The 18,809-nt window shown below is 36.1% G+C and overlaps 1 protein-coding gene and 1 long non-coding RNA gene across 4 annotated transcripts; one reads left to right on the plus strand and one right to left on the minus strand.

Annotated features, from left to right (window-relative positions):
* Nucleotides 1–7,843: 7,843 nt before the first annotated feature.
* On the minus strand, nucleotides 7,844–11,532 carry LOC144998162 (uncharacterized). 2 transcript variants are annotated; one of them, XR_013660175.1, is made up of 4 exons: nucleotides 11,230–11,532; nucleotides 9,588–9,688; nucleotides 9,330–9,503; nucleotides 7,844–8,140 (listed from the first exon to the last, which is right to left on the minus strand). It is a non-coding gene; the product is annotated as an uncharacterized LOC144998162 (long non-coding RNA). The 2 variants fall into 2 exon arrangements; XR_013660164.1 differs by having other exon boundaries at nucleotides 9,584–9,688.
* Nucleotides 11,533–16,612: 5,080 nt separating this feature from the next.
* LOC145035945 (myb-related protein 2-like) lies at nucleotides 16,613–18,582 on the plus strand. Of its 2 annotated transcripts, none has more exons than XM_078984445.1 (7): nucleotides 16,613–16,740; nucleotides 16,841–17,039; nucleotides 17,132–17,208; nucleotides 17,302–17,362; nucleotides 17,452–17,536; nucleotides 17,623–17,692; nucleotides 17,766–18,582. In XM_078984445.1, the coding sequence occupies exons 1-7, from the start codon at nucleotides 16,735–16,737 to the stop codon at nucleotides 18,405–18,407; spliced, it is 1,140 nt and encodes a 379-aa protein (XP_078840571.1). In that variant the 5' UTR covers nucleotides 16,613–16,734; the 3' UTR covers nucleotides 18,408–18,582. The 2 variants fall into 2 exon arrangements, with proteins under 2 accessions (XP_078840571.1, XP_078840577.1); XM_078984451.1 differs by having other exon boundaries at nucleotides 16,621–16,732.
* The last annotated feature ends 227 nt before the right edge of the window (nucleotides 18,583–18,809 follow it).

The raw sequence follows: 18,809 nt of genomic DNA on the forward strand, positions 1-18,809 counted from the left end.
CCAAAGCGGACAATATTGTGATACGTGCCAGAGGGGGATGTTACAAATGGTATCAGAGCTAGGGCACGGGTCGATGTGTTCGATAGGGACGTCGAACCCTATAATGGGGGGTGAAGGTGGGTTGCACCTGATCCTACATCGGCTTGGAAGGAGAACAAAACATCTCCTTATAAGGGGTGTGGATACCTTCCTTGACACAACGCGTTTTAAAGCCGTGAGGGCAGCAGATCCCATAAGAACTCTGCAGTTAAGCGTGCTCGGGCGGGAGTAGTACCGGGATGGGTGACCCCCTGGGAAGTCCTCGTGCCGAGTGGCCCAAAGCGGACAATATTGTGATACGTGCCAGAGGGGGATGTTACAAATGGTATCAGAGCCAGGGCACGGGTCGATGTGTTCGACGGGGACGTCGAACCCTATAATGGGGGGTGAAGGTGGGTTGCACCTGATCCTACATCGGCTTGGAAGGAGAACAAAACATCTCCTTATAAGGGGTGTGGATACCTTCCTTAACACAACGCGTTTTAAAGCCGTGAGGGCAGCAGATCCCATAAGAACTCTGCAGTTAAGCGTGCTCGGGCGGGAGTAGTACCGGGATGGGTGACCCCCTGGGAAGTCCTCGTGCCGAGTGGCCCAAAGCGGACAATATTGTGATACGTGCTAGAGGGGGGTGTTACAAATGGTATCAGAGCCAGGGCACGGGTCGATGTGTTCGACGGGGACGTCGAACCCTATAATGGGGGGTGAAGGTGGGTTGCACCTGATCCTACATCGGCTTGGAAGGAGAACAAAACATCTCCTTATAAGGGGTGTGGATACCTTCCTTGACACAACGCGTTTTAAAGCCGTGAGGGCAGCAGATCCCATAAGAACTCTGCAGTTAAGCGTGCTCGGGCGGGAGTAGTACCGGGATGGGTGACCCCCTGGGAAGTCCTCGTGCCGAGTGGCCCAAAGCGGACAATATTGTGATACGTGCCAGAGGGGGATGTTACAAATGGTATCAGAGCCAGGGCACGGGTCGATGTGTTCGACGGGGACGTCGAACCCTATAATGGGCGGTGATGGTGGGTTGCACCTGATCCTACATCGGCTTGGAAGGAGAACAAAACATCTCCTTATAAGGGGTGTGGATACCTTCCTTGACACAACGCGTTTTAAAGCCGTGAGGGCAGCAGATCCCATAAGAACTCTGCAGTAAAGCGTGCTCGGGCGGGAGTAGTACCGGGATGGGTGACCCCCTGGGAAGTCCTCGTGCCGAGTGGCCCAAAGCGGACAATATTGTGATACGTGCCAGAGGGGGATGTTACAAATGGTATCAGAGCTAGGGCACGGGTCGATGTGTTCGACAGGGACGTCGAACCCTATAATGGGGGGTGAAGGTGGGTTGCACCTGATCCCACATCGGCTGGGAAGGAGAACTAAGCATTCCTTATAAGGGGTGTGGATACCTTCCCTATCACAACGCGTTTTAAAGCCGTGAGGGCAGCAGATCCCATAAGAACTCTGCAGTTAAGCGTGCTCGGGCGGGAGTAGTACCGGGATGGGTGACCCCCTGGGAAGTCCTCGTGCCGAGTGGCCCAAAGCGGACAATATTGTGATACGTGCCAGAGGGGTGTTACAAAAGGATAAGACTCCTCAACATCCAATTTTTAATAACCTCGGCAATGACCATGTATGAAGCTCAAAGGTTCTGTAGTAAGTACTCCTACTCAGAAAAATCACAATTAAATGACCAAAACATTAGAAATCACCACCAGCAAGCTAGATCTACATGAGGAAGCCATCAAGATTAAAACCTTATACCTCCCGAAGCTAGATGAAGATGAACAAGGCTTAGATCTCCAAGTTCTAAGACAACCAACACTTCTCTAAGGAGTTCTTCTTCTTCCAAGGACACCAAAGATCCACCAAAATCACTCTAATGCTCAAAATCTATCCAAATGGGTGGCTAGGTTTTCGAATCTAGGGTTAGAGGGGATGGAGGCTGAAGATAAGGTGGTTTGGAAATGAGTTAAGGCCTTTAAATAGGGTCCAAGTCCCTAAATTCGGGTTTGCATCTGACAAGAGTACGCCCAACGTACTCCAGCTACGCCTAACATACTCAATGGCACTACATGATCTTCCTAGCCCAGTATGCCCATCATACGCCCTGTATGACTAGCGTACTCGGCTTAGCCTAGATCCTTATAACCTTAAATGGTCATAACTTCATCATTCTAACTACGTTTTCGATGATCCTTATAACCACAAAAATGTAATAAGGGGCTCTACAACCCTATCTAATTACATTGAACTTAGAACACCTTGAACTAAAATCCTTAATTCATGAAGGGCTCGAACCATCACTTTTACCATTATACATTGGGATCCAAAGCATAAACCAAACTCTTGGATCATATAATCTACATTACCCACATCCAAATTAGCCTAAACATATTTGTCCCCCCAAACACCAACACCTTATGATACTTAATCTTCGAGTCACAGCCCTGAATCATGAAATGACTCGAAACTGGGTGTTACAAAACTAGTTAAAAAGTCAACGGTCAATTTTCTTCAAAGTCAACATCATGTTGTGGCCCTTCTTGGCCACGTCATGGAAACACAAGGTTAAACAGTCAACATGCAAGAAATCTCCATGTCGTGGCCATCCTTACCCACGCCGTAGCAATGTCAGAACAAGAAAGTCGCGACTTTAGATTTTTCCATGTTGTGGCTAGTCTTGGCCACGCCGTGGCCACTAGCAAAATGTCATTTCTCTCATTAAGAGATTAATCCTTTTGGATCAAAGCTCATACCTCCTGATCTACTCTTCCATGCTGACTTAATTGATTAAGTTTCTAACTTTATCCATTAGGGCTCCATTCTAAGTCTAGATCTAACATTCAAAGTCCACTAAGTCTGTAATGAGGATGTAACTTGAACATAGACATGAAATACAGCAAGTATGCTCCTTTTTCTCAATCAAAATAAGTCTAAACACCTAGGAAATCCACCAAAAGTTCTAGAGTTCATCAGACTCTAAGAAATCCAAGAAAGGGACAAAAACCACCTAAATATGACCTAGGATTTGAATATAGAAGAAAAGGTGTCAATGTATGAACTTTATACCTTCAATAACTCAAAAAACTCAATAACTTAGAAAACTAAAGAGAATGTTGGATCCAAAATTGCTTCTTGTTACTTTGCTCCCTTATGAACTTCCCTCTTCCAAAGCTCTACCAAAAACCCAAGAACAAGGCTTAAATCAAGGAAATATACTCTCAAGCATGCATGAAGGCTAAGGTTTTGAGATGGGGAGGTGGAGACTGAAGAAGAAAACCTAGAAAAAGAGTTAAAGTGTTTATGTATGAGGGAAACCCTAAAAATCCTAGATTTGAGCTTCAGTAGATACCACAGTGTGGCCAATTTTATGTGTCGGCGTGATATCTCTAAAACACATGTTTCATTAAATATCACTTCATTTCATGGGCATCCATTCCCCACCTCATGGCAGAGGGTTTTCTCCAAGAACCTTATTTTAATTCCTTAAGTATTGGTCACCCTTCTTTGGGAAACGGGTGTTACATGTAACCTACGGTTTCAATACCAAATCCCTTCCTATACAAATGTAACTAGTAATAGAATCACTAAAATATGCAATTTGAATACGCAGTACTAATATGCATAATAATGAAAAGATATATAATAAAGATCATATCATAATTTCACCATAAGGGGGCAAAACTAATCAAGCTCGCCATGACGGGTAAATATTAAAGAAGTAAAATTTATACCATAGCAAAAAAGATCAAATGACATTGCACTACACAAAATAGCTAAAATTCGAGAGTATATACAATTTTAGAAAATGTATGATAATGCTTTATACAGATCCCCCTCCACCATTTACTGATCCATTACCTCCGTTTGTTAGTAGAGATCCATTCATAAACAAATATCCTTTACAATAAACTTAACATGTCTACTACCACTCCCTCCAAGATTATGTTCATCTGATGTCCCACCACCCTTCCTTCCATAACTCCATAGATAAGGCAACGTAGGCCAAGCATAAAGATCATTACCTTAATAGCTTGTTTCATTATTACTTGAACAAGAAGTCCCTTTCCAACCATGCCCTTCACCAGCACCATCATACCCAACCTAAGCAATCACCATCACTAGTACCTAATCTGACTTGCATCTTTATATTGTCAATCTAGTTAGATCTTTATCTTGAGCAAATAACAATACCTTAATCTCAAAAAACTCACAGTTAATTTCTGTGTTTGTTGGGTGTCTTTTTACCCTCTTCCTCTATTGTGATGAACCCATAAGAGAATGTCTATACATCCCTGCACGTCGAGTAGATATAGAGCCTTTAACAAGTATAAACCAAATAGAAACTAAGAGTATTGCTCATGTTAATTAGATCGATTTGAGGGTGGATAAGAGTAAAAAATAAAAAAAGGAAATATTTAAAAAAAAAAATAGTTCCTACGATATTAAATGTATGGAGTAATGGTTTTCAAGTGCCCAAGGTTAGAAAAAGAACAAGTGAAACTAGAAAAAAGTATATGAAAGTAAATCGAATCATAGAACATCAACATAAGACAACATAACCTATACACAACAAAATTCTAACTACGCTGCAGAATGCAAGGAAAGCGGAGATCGAAAACTAAGATAGTAACAACTAAAAATCAAAAAGAAGCATTAGATTAGTTACTTACAATTACTAAAACAATGTATTTTTTATCTGTTATGAGGAACCAAACAATTGAGTAAGGCTGTTATTTCTTCGCTACATAATAAATAACATTACAAACAACATTAAAGTGAAGCTTATTTCAAAGAATTCGATGTGTAAAAACAATGATTAAATTATTACAAGTGTTGCTATATAACTTCATCAATGACCGAGTGAGCTTCACCTTTAGGTTTTTTTTAATCTGCATCCGACTTGTTTAACCCAATTTTGCTTTTAAAAACAAAGAAAATATAATAATTAACAACATTTCAATTAAGAAATTTTTTTTAACCTAAAGAGGGTAATAGTAATATCAAATGTACGACTACTCTATGTCAAAATCAATGTATGGTATGTTTCTTTTTGACTTAATAGACTTAATGGGTTAGATGCCCTTGTGCTTTTTTCCTTTTTAACATTAAGCCATGTATGGGTAAAGTGACTGAATGGGTTATGATTTGTGTACGTATAAAGTGTTGTATACATAAGACATTTCTCTTTTATCAAATGTTAACCCAATGAGGGATAATACTAATATCATATGTGCGACTACTCTTTGTCTAAATCAATCTATGTTATGTTTCTTTTTGACTTAATAGACTTAATGGGAATAATACATTAGATGTCCTTTGTTTTTTTTCCTTTTTAGCATTAAGCCATATATGGGTAAACTGGTTGAATGAGTTATGATTTGCGTATAGATAAACTGTTGTGTTCATAAGGCATGTTCCTTTTATATACCGAAGAAACTACATGAATGGTACTAAAAGACCATTTTTCTCTTCCATCCCTAAAAAAAATTCATCAAATTTTACTGTGAGAGCAGTTGAGAGGGGAAAAAAAGGAAATTATGTGAGTGGTTAGTGTCTAAATAGATCAAACAACCCACTATTAATGTCTTTTTTTGAATTAATGCTTTCATTAGACAAGAAAGAAAGGAGGTTTACTTATAAGTAATTGGCACCACAAATATAGTTATAGTTAGTTGCTTTTTCAAGTAAGAAAGTAGTGCTTCCAACACTATGTCATACTATCTAGGACCTATATAACATGTTATCTAAGAATAAGTCAACACTATCATCATGATCAAACTTGAGAAACGGGTTAAAAGTTGATGGATTGAGTATTAATGATATGGAATTTCATCCTAATATCATGAAACTCAACATCACCATCCTTAATTTGTTTAAAAAGAGACCAGTGTACTAATTCCTTGGTCACAAAGTAGAAAACCATGTTGTAGTTTGTGGAACCATGTACCTTCAACAGTAGAGTAGACTATTATGTGTTCCTTACGTAATGCATAATATTACAGACAACATGATAGCTTGATACTCTAAATAACTTACTTGGAGATTGAACACCATGGAAAACGCCCTTTTTTAGCAGCAACCTATACATCAATAAGTATATAAAGATGTATGAATAAAGAACTTGTAGAATTAATGACTTCACGAATTAAAAGTACTTATGTTGCACAACTTGGTCATCAAGTAATATGGTTCAATACCCATATTCAATTTATAACCTCAAAATTCATTTCTAATTCCATATTCGCTACCGCTAAGCATAAATTTTCAATTATCAGAAAGAGAAAGTCCAAAACCAAATAGAAACTGGTGAAAAATTGATGGAATTAGATAAAAACAGGAACAAAAACTAAAGAAAATATGAATATGAATTTCCTTTTCACAGGAAAATAGATCTTGGTAGGCTATAATGGTGGTCCATTTTCTTCACTTACAAATCAAGCTTGGTGGGTGGAAATGGTGATCCGTTGATATATATATATATATATATATATATATATATATATATATATATATAGAGAGAGAGAGAGAGAGAGAGAAAGAGAGAGAGAGAGAGAGAGAGAGAGAGAGAGAGATGTCTACATACATTCGATGCTTTCACCACCATCTTTGTTTCTCTTAACCGTCGCTACTACCAAATGTTTCACCCTTATTTTTTATCATCTATCTAATGGTTTTTGGAATAGGAGGTGGGGTGTAAGGGAGATGGAGTAAGATGGAAGGACAATGCCAAAAGGATGCAATGGCATATAGGTTAAAAGGAGTCGACGACTATTGTTAGAGGTAGCGAAGATGGTCGGATGGTGAGGGTGTGATGGAGATGGAAACGAGTTAGGTGAAGGTTGAGAGAACGAGCATGGGGATATGATAATTTTGGTTAGGGTTTATTTTTTTTTTCCTTTTTTCTTTTTCATTTATTTTACTCTAAAATAAAAAAATGACATTAGAAGATGACATACATATTTTGATGGTATATTCCATGTTTTATTTTTTCGATCATGACACTAGAACATGACATAGAAAGATGCATGTCATAAATTATTCATTTTTCATAAAAGCGTGACATTTATTTTACAACACATGTTTTGGGTATTATAAAACCATTATGTTTCATAGTTTCAATGTCACTAAAGGTCTATTTTATATTAGTGAGTGACTCTTTGGAAGTAATCAATTTAATGGTTTATTAACCATCAACAGCTACTTCACACACCTCTTTCTTAGTTGTTTGCACTACTACAAAAATAGCTTTTTACGACGCGCAATGTGTGTCATAAAATGCTCAGACGACATGCAAATATGTGTCAAGGAAGGCCCTGTCATAGTGAAAAACAGCACATTTTCGCACGTCATCTATTTACGACACACATCTACGACGCGCAGTTATGACACACATTTACGACTTTCCTTTATGAAACGCAATGCCTATCAAGGAAGCCCCTATCATAAAGGAAGACGACGCGCACTTGTGTGTCATAACCTTACGACACGTGCGTTTATGACACGCAATGCGTATCAAGGAAGCCCCTGTCATAAAGGAAGACGACATGTTATTGCATGTCGTAACATTACGACCTGCATTTACGACTCCCAATGTGTATCATTAAATCTACTGTCATAAACAAAGATGAAACACATTTGCATGTCATAAACTCCCGCTGCGAGTGGTGATACACCTTTACGACGTGCATTTACAATACGCATTTACGACGTGAATACACATAATAAAATATATATACCAAAACATTCAATTTCATCTAAACGTCAAACAAGTTACCTAACATTACATGTCAAGTTACCTAACATTACATGCCAAACAACACTACATGTCAAGTTACCTAAGTAACATTTCACAAAGTTAACAAAAACATGTACACCAAATGTCAAAAGACCTTACCTAGCATTACACCACATGTCAAAAGACCATACCTAGCATTACACCACATGTCAAAAGACCATACCTAGCATTTCATTATTAACCAAAATATTGTTTTACGGATATAAAATATCACCGATAAATGAAGCCTTTAACAAACTCCGACCATTCTTCACGTATTTTGTCGACATCATCAGTTCTGTACTCAACTTTGCCACCCCATACCTGAGAAAAAATTTAAATATTGTTTCTGTTATAAAGATAATAGAAATCATCATCATGGAATGATCCTACATGGGTTGATAATCATGAAAAAACAAAGTCATGGAATGGTCCATTATAGGATGATCTAGGATTAAACAAAAAAGGTTGTAAGAAAAATGATTACTTTTTGCCTAAACACCATAATATTGCCAATGATTCTCATATAAATAATGAGAATATAGTTTCTCAAGAAGAACCCAACCAACAAATTCTTACATCTGGAGAAGAACAAGTTGAAAATGGGAAGAGTCCAAAACAGAAACATGAAGTAATTGGAAATCTAGCTGAAAATGACCAGCAAGCACAAGAACTTATCAACAATGAAAGAGTCGAATAGGGTAGTATTGGAAATGATGAAAACCCTCCGGCCCATAAGAACATGACATGGCATGATGATGACTTAAAAGTATCAGATTTGTCTAAAAATAACAAGTCATCATGAATGTGGCAATTCTTTATTATTTTATAATCAGATGTTTCTTTGTGGTAATGGGGGCTGTTTATTATTTTGACTTAATGGGATTAATAATTTAAGCACTTGATTTCGACATAATGATGTCATAGGTTAACCTAAAAAAAACATCGCTTGTTGTGTTTTTTAATCCAAACTAATGTTAAAAATGTTGAATATTGTTATTTTTTTAATGCAAGGATAAAATGGTCATTTTACGTATATGGCACATTATACATACTGACATTATTAGTCATTCAGCACAATATCTATTCAAACATTATACTAAACTAAGCAGATAAAATCTATAATGAAAGCTATGCCGATGATTTTTTTTATTTGTTTTTGTTTCAAGGCATCCTCTTGATAGAATATAGTTTATATAAATCACATTAGTTATATTACAAGATTTTTTTTAACTAACATTGATTGTACGTATTAGCTTCTAAAAAGACATAATTGACACTCCTAATTGATTTTCTTCAGGTACTTGATTTTCTCAATTTTTTTTTTTTTTTAAAAAAAAAGCCTCAAACGACTTTAGTTAGATAATGTTGTGTATGTTAAGTTATTGACTTGCTTTGATGAAAAGACATGTAGGTAAGGTAGAAATGATGAACAAAAAGTAGACCAAATGTTCGGAAGATAAAAGAAGGGGATAAAAACATTACATACAACTTGAGAAGCTTAAGATTTTACCTTGTGTTCAACTTGAGAAGCTTCAGCAGGTGAGAAACCCTTGAATGTGTTCAACTTAGCATCAGATTCATGGCTACCAGGCGCTTCTTCCCCTTGTGTCGACTTGCTTCTACTCTTTCTCTTCTGTTATGGTTCTCTGGCCAACTGGGGAAGTTCACATTGGCTTAATCGAACCTAGGGCACGTAAGGTAGAAATGATGAACAAAAAACAGATCAAGTGTTCGCAAGATGAAAGAAGGGGATAAAAACATTACATACAACTTGAGCGGTCTCCAACGATGTCAGGTGAACCCAAGGTTTTTGGCGAGGCGAAGTCAGCCGGAGGAGAAGTAACCTAACTTCATTGGAGGAGACGTTATCTGCAAGGCGAGGAGAGGCGAGGTCACAGAGTCGACGATCGATTATAAAGAGTGTAGTGACTAATGATCAGTGAGTTCTTTTATTTTTGTTTGAAAAGCCCTAGGATATTTTAGTAGTATCTCGATTTTTGTCACAAGAGATGCGTGCGTTTCATTAAAATTAAAAGGCGACGGTTATAGAGGACGCAGGTTTAAGATAAAGCGTCATCCATGTTTTTAATTTTTTTTTCTTGAGACACTAAATCCTTAAATTTTTTAATGAGATGACACCATTTTAAGGTCACCCTCTTTCGCACAACATAAATCAATGAGTGTTGTGGTTTGCACGTCGTAAAAGGGTCTTTTGTAGCAGTGTTAAAAATCTTCAAATTCTTTAGACGGTGTGTTGAATTAGAAATGGTCCTTGCCTCCTTGGTGATTCTAGTATGTTGCTTCAACTTCATAAGTATTGGCATCCAAGTCATTAGCATCAGCGTATTTATGTTTCTATAAGAACATGTCTTTGATGTCTTATCAGCAGCCGATACTAGCTACCGATAATTAGTAGATTAAACTTAGTGAAATGTGCTAAATGTCTATAATGGTTTGGTCTGTCAGCAAATCTATAGAGTGTTAAACCCAACACATAATTCAATATAGCCAATCATTATCTATAATTGTGCACTCACAGATACAATACATGTGTTTATAAATCGATCGTTTGGATAAACTTAATTTATACACATTTAGATCACTTTTTATGTAAAAAAATACATAACATTAGATTTCCCCTTTTTTCATGAAAACAAAAGTTTATCGTATGAGTGTTTGAAATAGAAACTTTATAATATGACTTGATGGTAGCTAGTAACCAGATATCACAATTTTGTATATTAATAAAAAATCATATGAATATTTTGAAATGACTGATAATTCATAATAGAGACACAAACAGTATAAGACTCTACAGATTTTGACTGATATTCTGTTCTTCAAAACTACACAAGTTAAACATCTGCTGAACATGACAGATCAAATAGCTACCTTTATTATTTTCTATCAATAGTCGTATTCTTCGTTTATTTATGCAAATCTATTAACATCCAAAAACAGAATGACAAATGCAACTAAAAGGGACCAAGGGCAGAGACTAAAAGCCTCACAATGGTATATATGGAATTAGATTCAAAGTTTGATGCGTTTCCAATTTACAAACACTTGTAAATTCTAGATTTGACACAACCTTATAGGCCAACCATTGATCAAGAATGTCTGAAAATATCAATGACTATATACGAAATTCTTGAGTATGATATACAACAAAAGGTCAAGAGGTTAGAAACGAGTTATCTGGTTGTGGATTTGAGTCATAAAATCTATTCTTGTAGAATATAAAGAAAATGTTGCATGCAAAGACTCCTTAAACAAATCTTTATTTTATATCACTACAACATCATTTTTGTTGTGATGAGAATAAAAAAGGACCCTGTTTTAGTGACATGGCTTAAACTATATCTATTTGCAAAATGGTTTGACACTAGTGGATGAAAAAAATAACTCACATTATATTCTATGATGGTCTTGATGATATGGTATGCATGTTACGCCATGTTCACGTTCTTAATGATACCCTTGTGAGAATAGAGCATTACTCCTAAATAATATGCCTTGATATATTAAAACATTTACTGATGTAGATGTTGATATGGGATGCACATATATCATTGAATGTTAGGCATCGAAACTCTTGCAATGGAAGCATCTTCATCAATCGTTTTCGAGCTTTTTTTTGGCACAAGAAAAATGGATGCATACTCAGAATTGTTATATGCTATCTCATATGTAAGGCTATTAGGGTTGCTACTGTGGCCTTTTGAGGATTCTCTCTAGGTCCTTAGAGGATCAAATTCCCAAAGCACATGTTGCATTCACCATTCTAGTTGTTGGTGGCTTTAAGTATAATAAATCTATATCTTATTGGTAACACCTTAATAAAATAAAATGTGCCATTGATCTACTAATATATTCATATTGATATATTCTCTAATGTACGCTGGAGTCTTAACCATTTTGACAACTCAGTTGAAATTTATTTTATTAAATCACAAGATATCATTGTTCTTATTTATTATTTTGGAATATATTACTTGTCACGTCCTATGAAAATTACAATAGAAAACCACATGCATATGATTGTTTAGAACAAAAACCATAAAATTGTCGTGGAAGCATGGGAGATTGAAGATTTTAAAATTTTAACGGCACCCACCGATCACCTAACCGGAACCGCCCTTCGAGGCTAAAGCATTAACTGATAAAATAGAAAGAAAAAAAAAATGTGATTGAGTCGGTTTTTATTATTAGTATTAAGTATTTTTTTTATTATTAATTTTTTTGAAAAATATAAAAATCGGTGACAGGTGAAAAAAGATGGGTATAACATTGGAAGATTGAGTGAAAGATGGAAGAACGGAATGAAATAAGTATAACGGATAGCCTAGAAGGCTTTAATTTTATATGATTCATAATTGAGGCATTAGGGTCAAACACTAGAGTTATATTAATTCAACCTTTGGTAGCATCAAATCATCACCAATGCAATACAACTTTCCAAAAAGCATAACAGTTTAAAGTATAACAAGACCATAAACAATCAGTATGATGAAAAGGACATAACAACTCTGTTAGTGTGTATCATCACAGCCATATATTTCAATTACTATTATTTTCCCACCATTGATACCATAAAACAGGGATCATATCTTCATTATAGAAAATCATCTTAGAGGTTGTAAGAATTTTGAATACATTTGGTGACAATTCTACACACTTAATGTTTTAAATTATTATTCGTTTGCCGAGTAATATGTAAAATATTCTTAGTGATTAGGGTTTAGGCCCAAACCCTTTAGGGATTAGATTAGGTCTCTTATGTAATCATATTTATATGAGATTTAACCTCACTATTTATGAATGGAACGATCTAGTATCTTACATGGTATGAGAACTCCAATTAAAACCTTACTTCTGATCACAACCCGTAGCTGCCGCCCTCCACCTCTGACGAACTTCTCTAACACTCCATTCTCGAGTTCAACTTAACGAGAGAAAGGAAAGGAAATTGGTAGAAATGAAAAGAAAAATAAAAGAAATTGGTGTTCTTAAGTTTCATTAAAGGAGGGAAGTGGAAGGAAGTAGAGGGAAATGAGATGATCACTTTCCCTCCTAACTTTCCTCCTGATTTGGAAGGATATGGAAAGAAATAACAAAATTATTCATTTTCCTTCCACTTCTCTCCAACTCGGGAACACAAAAGAAAATTTTATTTTCCTTTCATGTATTTTTTTTCTCTCGTGACTTTGTTTTCTCTTCTCTTCTTTTCTTTTGTTAAACTCGAGAATGAGGCGTAATAATCATCGGAGGTGTCATTAGTATGTTCCTTATTTTTTTGTTTCTTCTCTTCTCCGCCTAAATAATAAAACAGTCGGATGACACCAAACCAAAGCCCTTTCATCGGCTTCTTCTACTGCCTCGTCTACTTCTGCTTCCTTACCTTCTGCCTCCTCCTCGGCTGGCTACTTCTTCGGATGTCTTTTCTGATTCAGCCCCTTCGGATGTTGCGGCTACCTCTCTCCGATGGCATTTTCTCAGGAAACCTCTTATTTGTAGTCGTTTCTTTCTCTATCAACATTCTAGTCGCATATCTCGCCGGAATTGGCTCCGCCCGCCGCAGCTCGAGCCCTCTTTCTTTCTTGTTGCCTTTCTCTGGACCCCTTGCCACCGATTGCATGATCGTTATCGTCGTCGCCGCTCCCCTCTTCTTATACAAAGGAACTGCTGTTGGCCGTCATTTCTCACTCTTTCTCCGACAAGTAGTTGTTAGATGTCATAGTTAGAGCTCTGCCACCGCCGTTGCCGATGTCTTCATTTATGTTATGTTTTATGTTTTCATTTTTCCAGTTTAATCGTCCCCTCCCGACCAAACTGCGGGGGGTGTTAGTGATTAGGGTTTAGGCTCAAGCTCTACACTTTAAAGGGCTTGAGCCTAAACTCTAATCACTAACAAATATAACCCAAATACATTTATTTTTCAATAACAATATATTCAAATACGAAAATAATCACCCAGAATTATGGAAAGTTGATGGCTTCTTATTGCAATTCAAGTTGCATATTTAGGCCTATCTTATATCCAATTGTTTCTTCATCCCTTTAGTAGAAAGGCAGTACATGATTCCTTTGCAACAAAAGACCACCACTCCACATCTAAACTCTTTTTGGCTCATAAACATTACACCCCCAAGACAAACAAATCTTGCCATTTATTTCTTTTCAAAAGATTCTAAAATCATTTTATATGAAGAAAAAAGGTGAATTAATTGTTCAGGCCAAACGAACTGACTTGGGTTCTTGAAACTAGACAAAGAGCAATCTGACACATATTAACTTTGAAGGACTAACCACCATTTATGACTTATACACATAGATTGATGTAAGTCCATCTTTGTTTGTGACATTTCTCAAAGACTTAAATACCCTTTGTAGGGGTAAATGGGTAACTTCTTGTACTAGCGATTTTCACGGGATGTCGTGGCATGGAAACAGTAGCATTTTCCATGGGACGGATGGAGCACAATGTAACCAAAAATAGTAAAAGAGTATGAAGGGAGTGGGTAGGAACCCATTTTTTGTGGCCTTGAGTAGAAAGGAATAAGACCCAAATATTCTTGACTTGAGAATATGACCTATTGGCTTTAATTAAAAAATATTCCAAGATTCTATTCCAATGGAATCACTCTTTCTATTCTTCTTTTCCCCCTTTTTCCATTGAGAATTACATTCCAATGTCATTTCTGTTTTCTCTACCATCCGCTGCCAGGCACGTGCATGCAGTCACCACCAATAAGGTTTTAGCAGGTGTCTCCAAGTTTATAAAGTCCAAGGAGAATGTGATACTTAACTATGATACGTTGATATGTTCCTTTACGCGAGCTTCACCTTGTTTTCAAAAGATAACTTAAAGAGACTATATTACCATGAGAGCCTTAAAAAAGGAAATACAAGTACAAAAAGAGAACAAGTACCCATGTTCAAGATTCCAAAGTTGCACAGAATATATACACAGGAATAAAGAAACAACAGCTTCTTAACTAATTACTGTTCTAATAAATAAACAATGGCAAAATTCTGTTGAGACATTATTTTACACATTTCAATAATGTTATCTTTAATCATGTCAGCATGATGACATGCTTACTATATATATATATATATATATATATATATATATATATATATATATATATATAGAGAGAGAGAGAGAGAGAGAGAGAGAGAGAGATGCAAGTGAGCCCTTTAAATGCAAAATTATGGAAAAGTGAAGTTTTTTTAAGTTCTTTGTAATTTGTAGGAACCATTACTAGAAATATAGTCATTGGGTCTTGGAGAGAATGACATGAAGTGAAAGTTGTGCCAAAAGATAAGAAATATTGTTGGTGTATAAATGTATTCTGAATCCGATATTAAAACAGTTTGCATACCAATAGGTATATGATATGACCTTAAATCTTAAATCTTAATCATGCTGCCAATGATGGACAGAAACTCCATTTTTTAACCATTTATAATCGAAGCTTTCCAAAACACTAAAATTGTTGATTTAATTGCTAATCTAAGCAAATGATACACCTTTAATAATCTTTAGAGTTGCAACCTTATCCTATATAGAACAACATGAATAAAAGACCCCAAACGAGACCCAAATGTGCGTGAACATATTGTTATTCCTATCCACATGCCAGCAAACTGTTAAGGAATTTATTTCAGTTGTCACTTTACCTAAAAGCCTAAAGATACCCTCTAAACTGCATAATATATCAGCATTAAAGTGATATTTGAAAAAGTTATGATAGCACTAACATGAAGATATATATCATTTTCAGTTTACATGTCACACATGTTAGACCAATACAAGTGCAAAATTTTCAAAATTTAAATGATAGAACAGCAAATTCTAGGGAAGATGTGTGTAGAAGATTTATACGAGATGTGCTTTTTCTCATGAAATGGAAGTATGGAGGCAACTAGCAAGTACAACCCATCATTTGATCTTTCTTTCTTTTCGAAGGGTCCCTCCAGAGTACAAATTCTTGGAGGCCTGCTGTCCTATAACAACCGACGAATGAGATGATTTTGGTTAAGGGGCCCACTTACACCTATTTGAAATACTGTTTAGGCTGAATAAGTACCAAACTTGAAGGGGACAAAAAGGAATGTGTTCTTATTCCATTCCTGCCCTCCAAGCAGAAGCATCTCTCAGTTTTTCTACTTTTTTCTTGTTTGTATCTATTGCAAGTTGCAGATGTTTTAGTCAACCTAAGCTTTCAATTTCCTCTAAATTTAACTTCATGTTTTCTTATGTTGTCATAATTATCTATGTCCTAAATACAGAAATATGAAAGTTAATCATCATTAATAATCTAATTCCAATGCAATGAGAAATGAACGATGATATAACTTATAAGGTCGCAAGACAAGAAAGATTGTGAATAACCTGTAACCCTGGTCAGAAATTTGATGGAATAAGATTCTTTTTACTTTACCATACTTGTGGATCTATTCTGGTACCCATTGTAAGGTGTTTAGAGTTCTATAGTGCAACGGAATTATATATTTCGGTCTGAGAATAATAAAAAGAGTGGGGTCGTAATATAAAGTACCCAATGTATTCAGAAGAAAACAGAAAGAAAGCGAGTGTATTTACAAGTCGCCACGAAGATTTGATTGGTTTTATTGTTGTTCGTGTTCCTTCATTAGATCTGTCCAAGATTCTATGCTTCACTTGGAATGCACCCCTCCTACCCCTATCCCCCCATCCCACCCCCACCCCCACCCCCCACCCATTCTCCATTTGCTTTATAAGGCCAGGCTGAGCAAACCACCAGTATGTGAGGATAACAAGATATAGATAAGAGTTATAGTATCAAGACGCATATTTGAAAATACAGAAGAATCAAGTTTCATAATCTCAAGGGTAAGAAGATCAAGACTTCAGGAGACAATAAAGTATGCAGGTACGTACCAAATTCAGTATGTTAGCTAGATTTATGATATTGGTATATTATATCTTGCGACTATAAAACTGATTACAAAAAAACTTTTTTCAATATAAAGATGTATCATCACCATCATCAAGGAAAGGACATACAGTCTTCATCAAGAATGTCAATTACACCTGATAGACATTTGTTTCTTCAAGGTGGGGGCGATTCAGGACTTGTTTTATCAACTGATGCTAAACCTCGACTCAAATGGACACCAGACCTCCATGAACGCTTCATAGAAGCAGTCAACCAGCTTGGAGGAGCAGATAGTAAGCACAATATTCCTTAAATTTTCGTTTAAAGAAAATAAGAAATGAAATGATAAAAGAAGCTTATTGAGTCTTTTCCTATATTTTGTTAGAGGCTACTCCAAAATCAGTTTTGAAGCTAATGGGAATTCAAGGGCTTACTCTATACCACTTAAAGAGTCATCTCCAGGTACTTATATATATGTATATGACATGTATAAATACTCCTCAAATTTCCTATATTTGGCTGAAAACATAATTAATTTGATTTTTGGGTTGGCAGAAGTACAGACTCAGTAAGAATCTATATCGACAAACTAATAGTGGTGGCACAAATAAAGTTGGTAAGAAATCCAATAATCCTTTTTTAAAATGTTTTGAAATAATTTAAAGTAAATTATTATTCATATGATAACAAGGATTTCGGTTGTAGATATGGTTGCACCAACAGGAGATGACATTGGTGAAACGAACGGAACCCACATGAGCAGTTCAAGTGTTTGCCCTCAAACAAACAAGTAAGAGACATTTATTCAGTTGTGCATATGTAAATGACAAGTATACCCCTCAAATGTTCATTCTAATGATACAAACACCCATTCAGAAATTTGCAGATAAGTGAAGCAATACAGATGCAAATTGAAGTTCAAAGAAGGCTACATGAGCAACTTGAGGTACAAAAGACAATTCAAAAAACTTACAAGTGTTTATGGTTCGATTGTTTATATATCTTTTTATCTGAAATAGGTACAGAGACACTTACAGCTTCGAATAGAAGCACAAGGGAAATACTTACAATCAGTTCTTGAAAAAGCACAAGAGACCCTCGGAAGCCAAAACTTAGGCACAGTTGGACTAGAGGCTGCGAAAGTTCAACTATCGGAATTGGTCTCAAAAGTATCCACTCACTGCTTAAATTCTACATTTCCGGGTATTAAAGATGTATCAATACAGACAAATCAGCCTACAGATTGTTCAATTGATAGTTGCTTGACTTACTGTGAAGGACAACAAAACGAACAAGAGATGATGGGTTTGACTCTTTTGAAGTCAAAGAAGGTTGACAATGAGCCAGAAAACGTATGGTGTGAAGACACGAATAGAAACAAGAAGTTTGATCTGTCGATGAGTGTTGGAGGACTCAAGACCAATGAATGGAACACTAGTAGAAGCTACACTGAGGAAAGATTTATGGATAGGGAAGAGGGAGCCATTTTAATGAATCAAAACAATCAAAAGAAGACACACTCGGTGAAACTGGAGAAGGTTGAGATGTCACAAAAGTTTCAGTTGCCTTATTTTGGACAAAAACTTGATCTTAATGTCCATGATGGGAATGATGCAGCTTCAAGTCACAAGCAGTTCGATTTGAACGGACTTAGTTGGTAATAAAAAGGTTTAACTTTAAGTGCAGAGCAGAATCATCTTTTATCATTAATGACTTGGATAAGAAGTTTGGACCAGTGATTCAAGATCTTTTATTGCATTTTTAGAATTTTTGTAGTATATATAGTTGGAGAAACATGAGATATTTCAATCAATGAATAATGATGATTCAGTTTTACTGATGTGGTAAACCTAGGGGAACATGTCATTTCTAATATTGAATAATATTATTCAAGACTTGCTTTTAAAACTTATGATCCCTTGTTAATGCTTTTATACCATGAATTTATAATCATTTTGACGAATGGCCTATACCTGTACATGTGCATCTTCCAAGGGCTGCTAGTGACCCACGTTAATCAGCCCAAAAGCCCACAGGTCAAATACAAAACACTTGCAATGTTT

The sequence above is a fragment of the Lactuca saligna genome, chromosome 1, assembly GCF_052625555.1.
Source record: "Lactuca saligna cultivar CGN05327 chromosome 1, ASM5262555v1, whole genome shotgun sequence".
Lineage (NCBI taxonomy): Eukaryota > Viridiplantae > Streptophyta > Magnoliopsida > Asterales > Asteraceae > Lactuca > Lactuca saligna.